General features: G+C 44.1%; 1 protein-coding gene across 1 annotated transcript; it reads right to left on the bottom strand.

The window, feature by feature from the left end:
• Positions 1 to 4,446: 4,446 nt before the first annotated feature.
• On the bottom strand, positions 4,447 to 14,432 carry OGFOD1 (2-oxoglutarate and iron dependent oxygenase domain containing 1). The gene is made up of 13 exons (XM_075838714.1): positions 14,202 to 14,432; positions 12,841 to 12,986; positions 12,197 to 12,243; positions 11,674 to 11,774; positions 11,095 to 11,211; positions 10,512 to 10,603; positions 9,656 to 9,784; positions 9,466 to 9,579; positions 8,858 to 8,937; positions 8,552 to 8,784; positions 7,397 to 7,525; positions 6,933 to 6,991; positions 4,447 to 6,191 (listed from the first exon to the last, which is right to left on the bottom strand). The coding sequence occupies exons 1-13, from the start codon at positions 14,353 to 14,355 to the stop codon at positions 6,030 to 6,032; spliced, it is 1,563 nt and encodes a 520-aa protein (XP_075694829.1). The 5' UTR covers positions 14,356 to 14,432; the 3' UTR covers positions 4,447 to 6,029.
• Positions 14,433 to 14,514: the final 82 nt, after the last annotated feature.

The raw sequence follows: 14,514 nt of genomic DNA, 5'->3' as shown, positions 1-14,514 counted from the left end.
CTAACCAGTTAAATTTTCAAAATTGGCTAAACTAACTATTTTTTTTTGTTTCTTTTTTTTCTTTTTATATTTTTTTTTTTGTTTTATGTTTTATATAGAAAAAAATGAAAAAAAAATCCCCAGGGACCAAGAAATGTGGTCCTGAAGACTGAAAAGTGGTCAGTGATAGGAGATCACTGACCAAAAAACGTGGGTAGAACTCAAAGAGGAAGGGAACAGGAGTGGGTAGTGGATGGGGTGGTGGGAAGCAAAAAAAACGTTGTTTTAGAAACTTTTTTTCACTTTTTTTCACTTCTTTTCTCTCTGACTCTCTGCTCACAACCGATCTCAACGCCTCGCTAACTCCAACAGGGCGTTCAGGGCGGTTGCAGCAGGATGTGAGGTCAGAGAGAGGAAGTGACGAGAATGATCGCTGCTATTGGCTAGTTACTCACTGACTAGCCAATAGCGGCGATCGGCGAGGCGGGACCATAGTAAATGGTCCCGGCCCATTATGCTGTGATAGCATGCTGTCAGAAACAGCAGCTATCACAGCTCAGGAACGCCGGGCTCGAGCACTGCTGTGCTGAATGAGACCGATCGCTGCTATTGGCTAGTTACTCACTGACTAGCCAATAGCGGCGATCGGCGAGGCGGGACCATAGTAAATGGTCCCGTCCCATTATGCCGTGATAGCCTGCTGTCAGAAACAGCAGCTATCACAGCGCATGAACGCGCCGGGCGCGCGCACCGCTGTTCTAACTGCAAGACGTACTATTACGGCATGGAGCGCGAACGATAGAGCTGCCATGACGTAATAGTACGTCAAGGAGCGTGAAGGGGTTAAATACAGATATTAATTTTAAGTCATTAAAAATCCTAACGAACATCCGGTGGCCCATGTAGAAAAGGCGGCCTTACCATCAATGGTAATTCTCACGGAACCGTTGCTTTCCGTTTAATGTTTCGATCCTCTTTTCCCCTAACGGAAGACAGGTAAACGTATACTAACGCTAGTGTGAACTTAGCCTAAGCTGCTTCCCTTACAACTTACAGAAATTAAATAAGTGATGAAAGGGACATGACAGATCTTCACTATAATCGGTGACACTAATCGAACGACCAGTGAAGGCACCGATTTAATTTACAATGCAGGTCTGCTGTAAGAAACCCTTTATAGGGGAATTCTGAAAACAGAATCGTGGGAAGATGTCCGGGCCTGTGAAGAGGCGGAACTGATGTAATCACATGACTGGCGTTGATAACATGGAACGGCGCATATGACCGACGGAGCAGCCACCTATATGCAAGTCTCACTTTATATTTAAATGAGCAAAAAAAACTATTATTAGCTAGAAAACCCCTTTAACCCCTTCCCCCTGCTGGCATTCTGGGCCCTAATGTCCAAGCCATTTTTTACATTTTTCCATTGTCACATTCGAAGAGCTGTAACTTTTTTTTTTTTGCGTCGGCATAGCTGTATAAGGTCTTGTTTTTTGCGGGACGACTTGTAGTTTTTATTGGTACCATTTTGGAGTAGATGCGACTTTTTGATCACTTTTTATCAAATTTTTTTAAAGTCAGGATTAACAGAAAACAGCAATTTTTCCATTGTTTTTTATTTTATTTTTTACGGCGTTCACAGTGCGGATTAAATAATGTAACAGCTTTATAGTCGGGGTCGTTACGGACGCAGCGATACCAAATATGTGTAACTTTTTTGCTTTATTGTAGTTTTTTTTAATAGTAAAGCATTTTGTAAGGGGAAAAAGTGGGTTTTTCATTTTTTTTGTTTCACTTTTTTTTTTTAATTAACTTTATTCAACTTTTTTACTTTTTTACTAGTCCCACTAGGGGACTTCACTATCCTCCGATCGCTATTATAATACACTGCAATACTTTTGTATTGCAGTGTATTACTGCCTGTCCGTTTAAAACGGACAGGCATCTGCTAGGTCATGCCTGCGGCATGATCTAGCAGGCATTCGCTCCAGGCAGACCTGGGGGTCTTTATTAGACCCCCGGCTGCCATAGAAGACACAGACACTCGGCGATTTTATCGCCGGGTGTCAGTGAGATGAGAGGGAGCTCCCTCCCTCTCTCCAAAACCATTCAGATGCGGTGCTCGCTATTGAGCACCGCATCTGAAGGGTTAAACGGGTGAGATCGATACTAATATCGATCTCACCCGGCAGAGCAGGGACGCCCCCAACCCTCAGCTGCCTCTGACAGCTGAGAGCAGGGAGATTTCACGGCTCCCTGCTCTGTTTACTTTATTCTACAGCAGCGACGTAGAATAGCGGTGCTCTAGAATAAAGCCCACTAATGACCGCCGTAAAAAGGCGTATCGGCGGTCATTAAGGGGTTAAATATGGGTAAAAGCTGTGTTACCAGGCAACCCCTGGACAAGAGGGGAACTGTTTAAGGGGACCAGAAACTTTCTAATCTACAACCCTGGCATAGATTTTAAAAATAAGCACAATTTAACATGGCGGTATGGATATCTCTCCTTTTATGATGCCACTTAACATCTGTTCTACTGGCAATACAAGTTGGCCTGGAGAACAGAACAGATGTAGGCCGAGGCTTGCATAAATTTTTAACGGAGGGGAGCTTAAGCCAGGATCACACACACGGTTTGGGTTGCAGTTTTTTCAGCCAAAACCAGAAGTGGATCCAAGAGGAAGGAAAGACAAAGAAAACACTGATACATCTCCTTCCTTTTGTGTCCACTCCCGTTTTGGGCTAAAAAAACTGATCTCAAAACTGTGTGTGTGATTCTGGCCTAAGGCACATTCACTTGACCATATTTGCAGTCCATGTTACATCCACATATTTCTTGACATTACGATTCCAGATTCCATAAGGAAGGGTAGTTAACAGGTTGTCCAGGTTGGGGCAGTTTTAACATGGACCCCGCACCAATCAGCTGTTCCAGCTGCCTCTGTGCGTCGGAAGTTACGCGGGGTCAGTGCCGGAAGCAGAAGGCTCCAGTCCCTGTATAACAGCCGTGCTGGGTTATGGCTGCTCCGCTCCTATTCACTTGAATATGAGCAGGGCTGCAGCGCGGCCACTATACTGTGATCTGGCACCGACCACTGTATAGTTTCTGGTGCTTGGAGGCAGCGGAACACCGATCATACAGGCTCTAGGTCGGATATGATGCATATTTTTCTGCAGCGTATCAGATTTGTGTGAACATACCCTTATCCTACAATGTTATTCTAGAGAAAAGCAAAAAAAAAAAAAAAAACACAAGGCAAAAACCAATTTTCTCAATTTAGGGGAAAAAAATATATATAAAAATTCTTTCTGGCTCCAAATATGTTACATAGTTACATAGTTAGTACGGCTGAAAAAAGACACATGTCCATCAAGTTCAACCAAGGGACGGGAAAAGGGAAGGAAACATTTCTACACATAGGAGCTAATATTTTTTTGTTCTAGGAAATTATCTAAGCCTTTTTTAAAGCCATCTACTGTCCCTGCTGTGACCAGCTCCTGCGGTAGGCTATTCCATAGATTCACAGTTCTCACAGTAAAGAAGGCTTGTCGCCTCTGCAGGTTGAACCTTTTTTTCTCCAGACGGAGGGAGTGCCCCCTTGTTTTTTGAGGGGGTTTTACAAGGAACAGGATTTCACCATATTTTTTGTATGTGCCATTCATATATTTATATAAGTTAATCATGTCCCCCCTTAGTCTTCTTTTTTCAAGGCTAAATAGGTTTAATTCTTTCAATCTTTCCTCATAACTTAAATTCTCCATGCCCCTTATTAGCTTCGTTGCTCTTCTTTGTATTTTTTCCAACTCCAGGGGTTCCTTTCTATGAACTGGAGCCCAGAACTGGACTGCATATTCTAGATGAGGCCTCACTAATGCTTTGTAAAGTGGCATTATTACATCCCTGTCCCGCGAGTCCATGCCTCTTTTAATACACGACAATATCCTGCTGGCCTTTGAAGCAGCTGATTGACACTGCATGCTGTTATTGAGTTTATGATTTACAAGTACATCCAGATCCTTCTCAACAAGTGAATCCGCCAGTGTAGCTCCCCCTAGGACATATGATGCATGCAGGTTGTTGGTACCAAGATGCATAACTTTACATTTATCTACATTAAACTTCATTTGCCAAGTGGACGCCCAAACACTTAGTTTGTTTAAATCTGCCTGCAATTCATGAACATCTTCCATAGTCTGAACTATATTGCATAGCTTGGTGTCATCTGCAAAAATAGAAATAGTGCTATTAATCCCATCTTCTATATCATTAATAAATAAGTTGAATAATAGTGGTCCCAGCACTGAACCCTGGGGTACACCACTTATTACCGGGGACCATTCAGAGAAGGAATCATTGACCACAACTCTCTGGATACGATCCTTGAGCCAATTCTCAATCCAATTACAAACTATATTTTCTAAACCTATAGTCCTTAACCCCTTCCCCCTGCTGGCATTCTGGGCCCTAATGTCCAAGCCATTTTTTAGATTTTTCCATTGTCACATTCGAAGAGCTGTAACTTTTTTATTTTTGCGTCGGCATAGCTGTATAAGGTCTTGTTTTTTGCGGGACGACTTGCAGTTTTTATTGGTACCATTTGAGAGTAGATGCGACTTTTTGATCACTTTCTATCACATTTTTTTAAAGTCAGGATTAACAGAAAACAGCAATTTTTCCATTGTTTTTTATTTTATTTTTTACGGCGTTCACAGTGCGGGTTAAATAATGTAACAGCTTTATAGTCGGGGTCGTTACGGACGCGGCGATACCAAATATGTGTAACTTTTTTGCTTTATTGTAGTTTTTTTTAATAGTAAAGCATTTTGTAAGGGGAAAAGCTGGGTTTTTCATTTTTTTTTTTTCACTTTTTTTTTAAATTAACTTTATTAAACTTTTTTTACTTTTTTACTAGTCCCACTAGGGGACTTCCCTATCATCCGATCGCTATTATAATACACTGCAATACTTTTGTATTGCAGTGTATTACTGCCTGTCCGTTTAAAACGGACAGGCATCTGCTAGGTCATGCCTGCGGCATGATCTAGCAGGCATTCGCTGCAGGCAGACCTGGGGGTCTTTATTAGACCCCCGGCTGCCATAGAAGACACAGACACTCGGCGATTTTATCGCCGGGTGTCAGTGAGATGAGAGGGAGCTCCCTCCCTCTCTCCAAAACCATTCAGATGCGGTGCTCGCTATTGTGCACCGCATCTGAAGGGTTAAACAGGTGAGATCGATACTAATATCGATCTCACCCGGCAGAGCAGGGACGCTCCCAGCCCTCAGCTGCTTCTGGCAGCTGAGAGCAGGGAGATTTCACGGCTCCCTGCTCTGTTTACTTTATTCTAATGCAGCGACGTAGTTTGGCGGCGCTCTAGAATAAAGCCCACTAATGACCGCCGTAAAAAGACGTATCGGCGGTCATTAAGGGGTTAATTTACCCATTAGGCGTCTATGAGGGACAGTGTCAAATGCCTTTGCAAAGTCCAAAAACACTAAATCCACAGCGGCCCCTCTGTCTAGGCTTCTGCTCACCTCTTCATAAAAACAGATTAGGTTAGTTTGACAACTTCTGTCCTTAGTAAAACCGTGCTGGCTGTCACTTATAATACTATTTATTGTCACATAATCCTGTATATAGTCCCTCAATAGCCCCTCAAACATTTTCCCCACGATGGATGTCAGTCAAAATAATGTGTCACGGATGAACCACAAATCTTTCCTAGATCTGCTTTTCTTCTATAAAACACATTCAAATTTATATATATATATATATATAAAAAAAAATTATTTTTTTAATTTTTTTTTTTCTTAAACTCAGAAAACCTATATTCCATATTTACATTAAGCAGAGACCATATAAAACATGTCCACGCCAGGCTGCGGCTCTTGTTGCTTTGGGGCACGGTGCAATCAGTCACGTCTGGTTCACTCCACTCATTAACACTGAGAATCACATTGAGGTTATTAAAGAGCTCACCATTTAAGAGTACGTATTTAGTCACGCTTTGAAGTGTTGAAGGTAAAAAAAAAAAAACTCAGCTTGTCATTCATAGTACACAAAAGCAAAGTCCCAGAATCCTCTGCGGTTTGGGTGTTTGGCGTCTCTCTGTAGACTCCTATGGTTGATGTGTTTCACGAATTTCATTGTTTCTTTGTCTCTGTAAACCAAGGCCAGGCAGTTGTTCTCAGGATAAACACTGAGGAGCTGGGAATAGACAAGGGCTCAGTCGCAGGATTAAAAGGCAGGGGAGAGAACATGTCGGCAGGTCTGGCACAGTGCTGCCATGCCATATGGCAAGGATCGCTGCGGGCGTTGTAGGACAGGGAATCAGGAACCTTCGGCACTCCAACTGCTGACAAACTACAGTTCCCAGCATGTACTGACGGCCTTTGGCTGTCAGGGCATGCTAGGAGTTGTAGTTTCACAACAGCTGGAGTGCCGAAGGTTGCTGACCTCTGTCATTAGGGGTAACAAACATTCTACACTTAAGGAGCACAACTTAGGTTATTCCTAAAGCGGGCCATATATCAAAAGGGGGTCCAGCGAGAACAGCGGCCACTCTGTCGCATAAATGGAGGACACGTTTGATAACCTTATAAGAGGAAAGTGTCAAACATATTAAGGGGATGAGCCTCATCCGCAATTCTCAGAAGTGTCAGTATTTCCCATAGCAACCAGATTACTTATTTCAAACCTGGTTGCTATGGGCACCGCTGACACTTTGTTCAAATGTTTTCTTTTATGCATTAAGCGTCTTGTTTCCGGAACTTTATTACGCACAAGATTTTTAGATGTTTTGCTAGAACGACATCCACAGAAGTGCAGACAATTCCTCTACATACACAGAGCAGATATTACATGGACAGATAATCGGCTAAAATCTGACTTGTCTCCTTTTAGATTACTGAACTAAAACACAGACTTCAGCCCCGAGTCTATATTTACCTCTTCATCTTCCTCCTTAGCGATGTAAGAAGTGAATCCTCCAAACTCGGTTTCCCAGTCTGCGCAGTAAAGAGAGAGGCGTCAATACATTTAACCCATGAGCTTTCTCTCTATAGGGAACTATTGACATCACTGCGTAGCCCCAGCCTTGAAGGGGCATTACCATCGTAGACATTTATAGCCCTCACCTAACAGGAGAGCAAGGGTCAAGTTAACCATTAAACATCCACGGGGTGGTGGCCCCACTTACACAGCGCTCAGCTCTTTCTATAAGCCTCAATGGAGACTGACCAGGCGCATGTGCAGCCGCCTCTCCGATGAGTGGCCAATGGCTGCCGCTGTACAGCAGGTCCCACCTCTGGGATCCCTTCTATCTTGTGTATAGGCCATAAATGCTTCAGATAAGAATAACCCTTTATTGCCATTTTGATGCCAATACCACTAAAATCACCGGAAATCCTTACCTTCACATCCACAAAACAACAAAAGGTCTAGAGCAAACTGCTGGCGCTCAGGATCGTTGTCATGTATCATAGTATAGTGCCCGTGCTCCCAGTGTCTCAGCTCTCCAGTGTATGTAGGAACTTTATCCCCTTGAACAAAGCAATATACAAATAAGAGAAATATATAAAAAAAAAAAAAGTCAAAATGTGTACGTTTTATGTAACTAAAGCGTATTTATTGTATAATGGAACATTCTGCAATTTTGTCATGTAAACTGAAGTTCTCTGCTTGCTATCAGTGAATGGAATCATTCTTGTTTATATCCAGAGGCTGAAAACTTGTCCTGATCATGTCCAACTGACACAGGTGCGGAGGATGTGGAGTGTATCAAAGAGCTACGTCTTTGTTAGGCCGGACTCACACGAGCGTGTGCGTTTTGCGCGCGCAAAAGACACTTGACAGCTGCGTGTGTCAGCCCCGTATGATGCGCGGCTGCGTGGTTTTCGCGCAGCCGCCATCATCATGACACTCCGTTTGGGTGTTTGTAAACAGTAAAGCACGTGGTTCTTTTCTGTTTTCATTCATCCTTTTCACAGCTGTTGCGCGAATCACGCTTGTCCCACGGAAGTGCTTCCGTAGGGCAATCATGATTTTCACGCACCCATAGACTTCAATGGGTGCGAGATGCGCGAAATACGCCCAAAGAACGGACATGTCGTGACTTTTTCGCAGCGGACTCACGCTGCGGAAAAATAACGCAACTGTCTGCACGGCCCCATAGACTAATATAGGTCCGTGCGATGTGCGTGAAAATCACGCGCGTTGCACGGCCGTATATCCCGTTCGTCTGAATAAGCCCTTAGTTGGACAAGAGCAGGGCGCACTCTCCCGATGTAAAGAATGTTTTTATTCGCTGACAGCAAGCATAGAGCTTGATAATTAGCTTGACTGATCCAACAGTGGGATGTAAGGGGGGAATCAACGAGAGAAGTAAAGCAAAAGAAACTGCAACTACTCCCTGGCCGTAATATGGGACGTCCTCTCGTAAGTGAATAGGAGAAGCCACCGCTACTCATGAGCAGCGTCCTCTACTCTCGCAGTGCAGTTAGGGTAGAGGATACACTTTGAGCATGGGGTTTAACCACACCTGGCAGGTAAGTTGGGCCTCTACTCACCCCCTGACTGAGCAGCAGGACCCGCCTGCTCCACGACATTCTCCTGTGTGCAGGACGTTGCCTGGTCTCCAGAGGAACCTTCATCTTCATCAGAATCTTCATTGTCCGGGGCTAAGAAATGCAGCTTGAGACCAGTAAAGTTGGAGAGCAACAGGAAAAAGGCCTCCGATCGCAAGAGATCCACGCAGGAGCGCAACGCATCAGGCAATTCTTCTTTTGCCCTCTTATAACACCTAAAACACATAGATAACGTAAGTGGAGTACAGAACAGCGACAGGAACAGATTCCAATAATCCCCATCTTCACCTTCTGTTCGGGGGGCCCAGTAGCTCCCAATCGATGTTCTGTGTCTCCAAAGCTGCACAAACCGCACTGAACTTCTCCTCCTGAAATCAGACAAGGATATTTTTGACCTCAGTTCGTTTTCTTTTTCCCCCTCCATGGACCTGCAAATCTTTCACCCCTAAAACCTTACTTTCCAGAGGCCTCAAAATGTGAAGCTCTTAGGGGTTCCCTTTGCCCACTACAGTACCTGCACATAGTGTCATGAAGCGCCATCTGTATAAGGCCTCATGCACACTTCCATTGCCTGTCGTACGACCGCTAATGACGGATCCGTGAAACACGGACCGCACACTGATGGCTTACATGCGCAGTCTGTTGTTTCAACTAACCAAATGAATGAAATTGCCGAAACGGTTCCGTCAAAAACGGGCAGGACTAGGACCTTTTCTGTTCTATTTTTGGCGGAACGGCCACACTGTTCCGTTAAAACAACGGCAGATCATGGGACCCCCGTTCTCCCCATAGATGGTGGTCCTAGAGGTATTCTGTGGATATGCCATAAATATCTCATGGGAAAACCCCTTTTAGTCCTATTCCCCACCACTTATTTAACAAAATGTAAGAGAAACCTTAAGAAAGTCTTTCAAAAGAATTTCTGATGAGTCTTCAAATTCATCTTGAATCTGTGATTGATATTCACATGACAGGTACGCTGGATTGATCCATTCATATAGGATTTCATGCTGCGGAAAAGACAGAGAGATCAGCAAACAATTCAAAACTCCGTAAACCGATTCCAGATCAATTTCCCGTTCTTACATCACGAGGGATGTGGGGGTTACGGATAGGTGCGGGGTCTAGAGACCGTGGGGGCCTCTCCAAGGAGGATCCATGAAACCATCCACTGACTGACAGGCGACATTTTTCCTTAGATAACACTTCCGAAACCTGCAAAACAACAACAGATCATACGCATTAGAATATAAAAAAAATTTACTTAAAGGGGTTGCCCCAAATTTTTGACTTTTAGAAAAACCCTTCTGCAATCTAACCAGATATTGGCCCACGTCTGTAACATAAGAGATCACATGACAACCTGAAAATCGTCCGCTATGAGGCCAGATGCTAGAAAAATTTGGAACATGGGCCATTTTCTACTCCAGGATTAATACTGTTTTTAAATATGGCCTAAAACTGAATTTTTTGCTTACCCAATCTCATTACAGGTTAGACATTCTTAGGCACGATTTACATTTGCGCCCCATTTGATGGCTGGAATAGTGAAGCATGCAGCACTATTCTTGCCGTCAAAACCCCGATGGACCCCACTGTAAATCAATGGGACCCATCGGGCACGGTTGGTATCCGTTGTACGATAGATCCAGCAGAGTCACGGCTTACGTTATAAGCAGTTGTGAACCGGGCCTTAGAGGGTTACGCTTTATTAACAGTCTAGAACCCTTTAAAGAGTGTAAAATCCCAAAATGATGACAAATATGTAGGCTTTTAGGCCTTGTTCACACAGTGCAGATTTGTTGCCGATTTTGCATGTATTTTTTTAAGCCTTAACCGCCTGGATCCAACTTCTGGTTTTGACTTTAAAAAAATGCATGCAAAATCTGCACTGTGTGAACAAGGCCTAACTCTGCTCGCTGTGACATCTTGAATTTCCTACCTGATGGAAAGAGACTGGAGAGACCTCAAAGAAAATCAATGTATTCCAACATGGAACAAGAGACTTTACAATAGACCCAGGTTGTGTCCGGTCTGGAAAAGAATGACAAATGTGCAGCGTATTTATCAGTCAGCCATGATTTACTCATCAATACTTTCTCTATGACGCTCCGTTGTCCTCGATATTCATGAGCTGCGGGCAAACTCCGCCCACCCGCCACTGATTGACAGCGATGCACAGTATAGGAAGAAAGCGGTCAATCAGCGGTGGTGGGGGGGAGGAGCTGCACTCGGCTCGCGCTCAGCTGATAAATAGCGATTTTATGAAAATTGCTGCAAGTTGACAAGTGACACTCCGCTATAATCAGGGTCTCATTACTTTATGCTGCCCTCAGATAGGGCATCTTAGATCTGGCGACAGATTCCCTTTAAGACATTGATTTGTCCTTATTACACCTTTATACATGTAATGGGGAGCAAATAGTACTTCAAGGTCAGAAGCCGAAACGCTGCAGAATCCCCGACAACCTGTAGATACACGCCTTCACTTATAAGGAATATCTGACATAGAAGAGGAGACGTACCGTCAGTGCTGTACAGGTCGAGAGTCCCCCCATCCGCCTCGGACCACTCAGGAACCAGATACAAGATGAAAGCAAATCTCCTCCCTTCCAGTTCATCGTCATGGCACAGCAACGCGTCTGTGACGGAGAAAGAGAATATAATACGGCGGGTTGTATAGAACATGCAGAAAGAAGGATTCCCCAGACGGTCAATGACTTCTCAGCACCGCCTAGATCTTCTTATTGGCACCAATTGTATCGCACATTATAGGATATTCATATTCACGGGAACTTGGTGCCAGTCCTATATGTTGCTGTGCACCTTCCAAAATCCATTCATGTGGGTATAGCACATAGAGCGTTGTACTTTGTAGTCGGCAACATTTTTGTAATAAACCCACAACTAGAAAGTTTCCGCCTTCTCTACTGGGTGTCCCAGTTTTCTCGGAAACCTACACAACCAAACCGAGCGTCAAAAGAAAGAACTCTAGAATCCCGTCTTTCTTTTATATAGCGCCAGTGACCTTAAAATGGAATAAAAACAAACAATAAAAAAATAAAGGATATTCAATCTGGACTGGTGAGGCATCCACCACTTACCAGTGTAGTTGTACTCAGCACATGATAGGTCTACAGTTGTCTCCAGCTCCACACTTGTCACCTCTGAAAGCCACCGCCGAAAGTCTACAAACAAGACCTCTCTACAACAAGAAGAGGATCACATGTCAGATAAGCGAGGGATAACGTGTCCAAAGCAATAGAAATGGTTCATTCCGACACTGGCACTGCAGAAATTTATAAGAGGAAATGCCACCTCTGGGACTTCCGCTTATCAGAAATGGGGTCTCGTAACACCCATACGGCAATCCAAAGTGGCCGGAGGATGCTTATAGGAGCTTTTGCGTGGCTCGCTCTCCACTTCATCTATGGTCACTTTAGATTGCTGATTATGGGTCGGGGACCCCATTGTTCCGTTAGGATGGGGTCCCATCTCTTTCCAATGGATATGCAATAAATGTCTGAAGTCGGAATACCCCTTTAAGTTAGCAAAGTATTACAGCTCTCAAGATAACGGGATTCTGTTGTATTAAATGGAGACTCAGGATCATTACAGTCTTCTGACCTTAGTGCGCGGATGTGTGGCTCCTTCCTGCTCTTCAGATCCTCAGACTATAAAAGAAACCAATAAAAAAAAAAAAAAAAAAACAGTCTTTATTCAGCTATGGTTGCCGGTTAAAGGAAATCTGTCACCAGGACATATTGCCTTTGCATTAAGTAATATCAACGATAATGTCATATTATAAGTTGAACTACATGCCCCGTATGTGCCAATCAAGTGGCAAGAGGAAGCCTGTCCCACACCCATGACTTGTGAGAAACCGTACTTGACATGACCCCTCTTCACTCCGCTGAAGGGCTGTGCGTTTAGAATGGCGGCGAGCTACCATGCAGCCTAGTTAGCCCACGTGGTGAGCTATTTTCCCTTACCACATTGAGCAGTAGTTTAGTGGCCAAAATTGTGCTCCCTGGTTCAGTGTTACTAATGTGAAGTGGCCTGTCCCAGTGACAAGTTGCCTTAGGGAGTAATGACTATGTGGAAAAAGAAAATTTACAGCAATATCAGTTTTGGCCACATGGTGGCAGTATTCCCTGATCAATGGAAAATATCACTAATGTAATATAGAATAAACGGGGAAGTCTGGGGAAAAACAACCGTATCCTGCTGGGTACAGTTCAATGACACGATGGGCACGTCACTTGTTGTACCTGCTGGAATTTGTAAAGATCATTGGATTTTTCATGGAACCTCAATGCCAGTAATTCCTCCTTTAACCCATCAAGAAATTTGGGATTTTCAATGAAGGAATGGATGACGCAGTGCTGGAAGGGGACAGAATCCAAGACAACAGAGCCTAAGGAGGGAACAGAATAATAAAGTGTATACATACATTTTCTTTCCCTCCGAGATTGATAGATGTTTCCACTCTTACCTTTTTTTGAATTTGGTTAAGGACTCCAATTTCTCATGAAATTAATTCAATACAATATTGTAACATGCAAGCAAAACCCTTGACAGGATGCAATCCACATAACAATCAGTGGGTGGTCACCCATAGACACATATAGCACTGACATAACAGAGTATCGCGAAATCCATAGATAGAAGAACAGAGTAGAGTAGACATCCGCCATGCAGGATTAGGGGTTCACGTTGCTAGGAACCCTTGGTTTTCCCATCAATAATCGTTATTTATCACCTATCCACAGGATAGGTGATAAATATGTAATCGGTGGGGGTACGACCACTGGGACCCCACCGATCACGAGAATGGGTTTACTTTGCCGTTACTGAGATCCCCATAGGAATGGAGCAGAACTGCACACGCTCAACCACCGCTCCAGCTCAACCACCGCTCCATTCCTGGGGCTGCCGAGCGCTATCTTCGACAGCCCCATAGAAATGAATGAAGCGGTGGCCGAACATGCGCAGATTGATACATTGTTTTGTGGGAAAAGATTCAATAGAACTTGTCATTTATTGATCTAAAATTCAGGATTTAGGAGTCCAGGGGGCGGGCTCACTTACTGATTAATAGTTATATGTATTTGCAACTATAATCAGTAAGTGAGCCCGCCCCCTGGACTCCTAAATCCTGAGGTTTAGATCAATAAATGACAAATTCTATTCAATCTTTTCCCACTAAACCATATATGAATCTTCTCAGCTCTATGACCTGCTGCTAACAGATCAGAACGTATGTGCAATGAGACAGGTTCCCTTACAGATCCACCATGGACTGGAGGTTTAGGTCATTCATAACCCAGAAGTATGTGATCGCAATGTGTGATAATCTGGAGTCCCGGCCTGAGGTGTTAGAACTCTATATCAGTGGCAGCGTTTCGCAACCAGGGCTCCCTTTCACATTAAATACAAGGAATGGCGTGTTGCTGATCACAGATACTTGGGGTGGACACAACATTCATGTCTGATCCATCTGCTGTCACTTTGTGGTCATGGATCGCGCACATTGTGGTACATTTGGCTTAATATTTTGTCATGCCGTAAAACATGAACTTGTGACTTGGAGAAGGATCAGACTGACAGGAGAACACGTGTTCCCACTTACCACACTGGGCAGCCTCCCTCTTCTCCCAGGCTCTCCTGGCCTCCTCACGCCCAGCCTGGATCCCCAGAGCATCTGACAGTTCAGCCTTCACCTCCCGCCTGCCTTTCTTACTCCTTCCATCCTTCTCTCCTGTCTTCTGTCGCTTTCCGCTCATTTCCCCTCCACGAAAATAACTATAGCGTTAAAATTATACTCCGGAACTACAATTCCCATGATCCTTCGGAAGAGCGTCGCAGCGCTATGACGACAACTTCCTGTCGTGGCCGGAAGTGGCGCGTACGCTTTCAGTGCACCCGTTGTTTGGCTCTTGGGC

This window comes from Rhinoderma darwinii, chromosome 9 (genome assembly GCF_050947455.1).
Source record: "Rhinoderma darwinii isolate aRhiDar2 chromosome 9, aRhiDar2.hap1, whole genome shotgun sequence".
NCBI classification, from domain to species: Eukaryota; Metazoa; Chordata; class Amphibia; order Anura; family Rhinodermatidae; genus Rhinoderma; species Rhinoderma darwinii.
The sequence above is the reverse complement of the archived record's forward strand: the minus strand, read 5'-3'. Positions and strand labels throughout refer to the sequence as shown.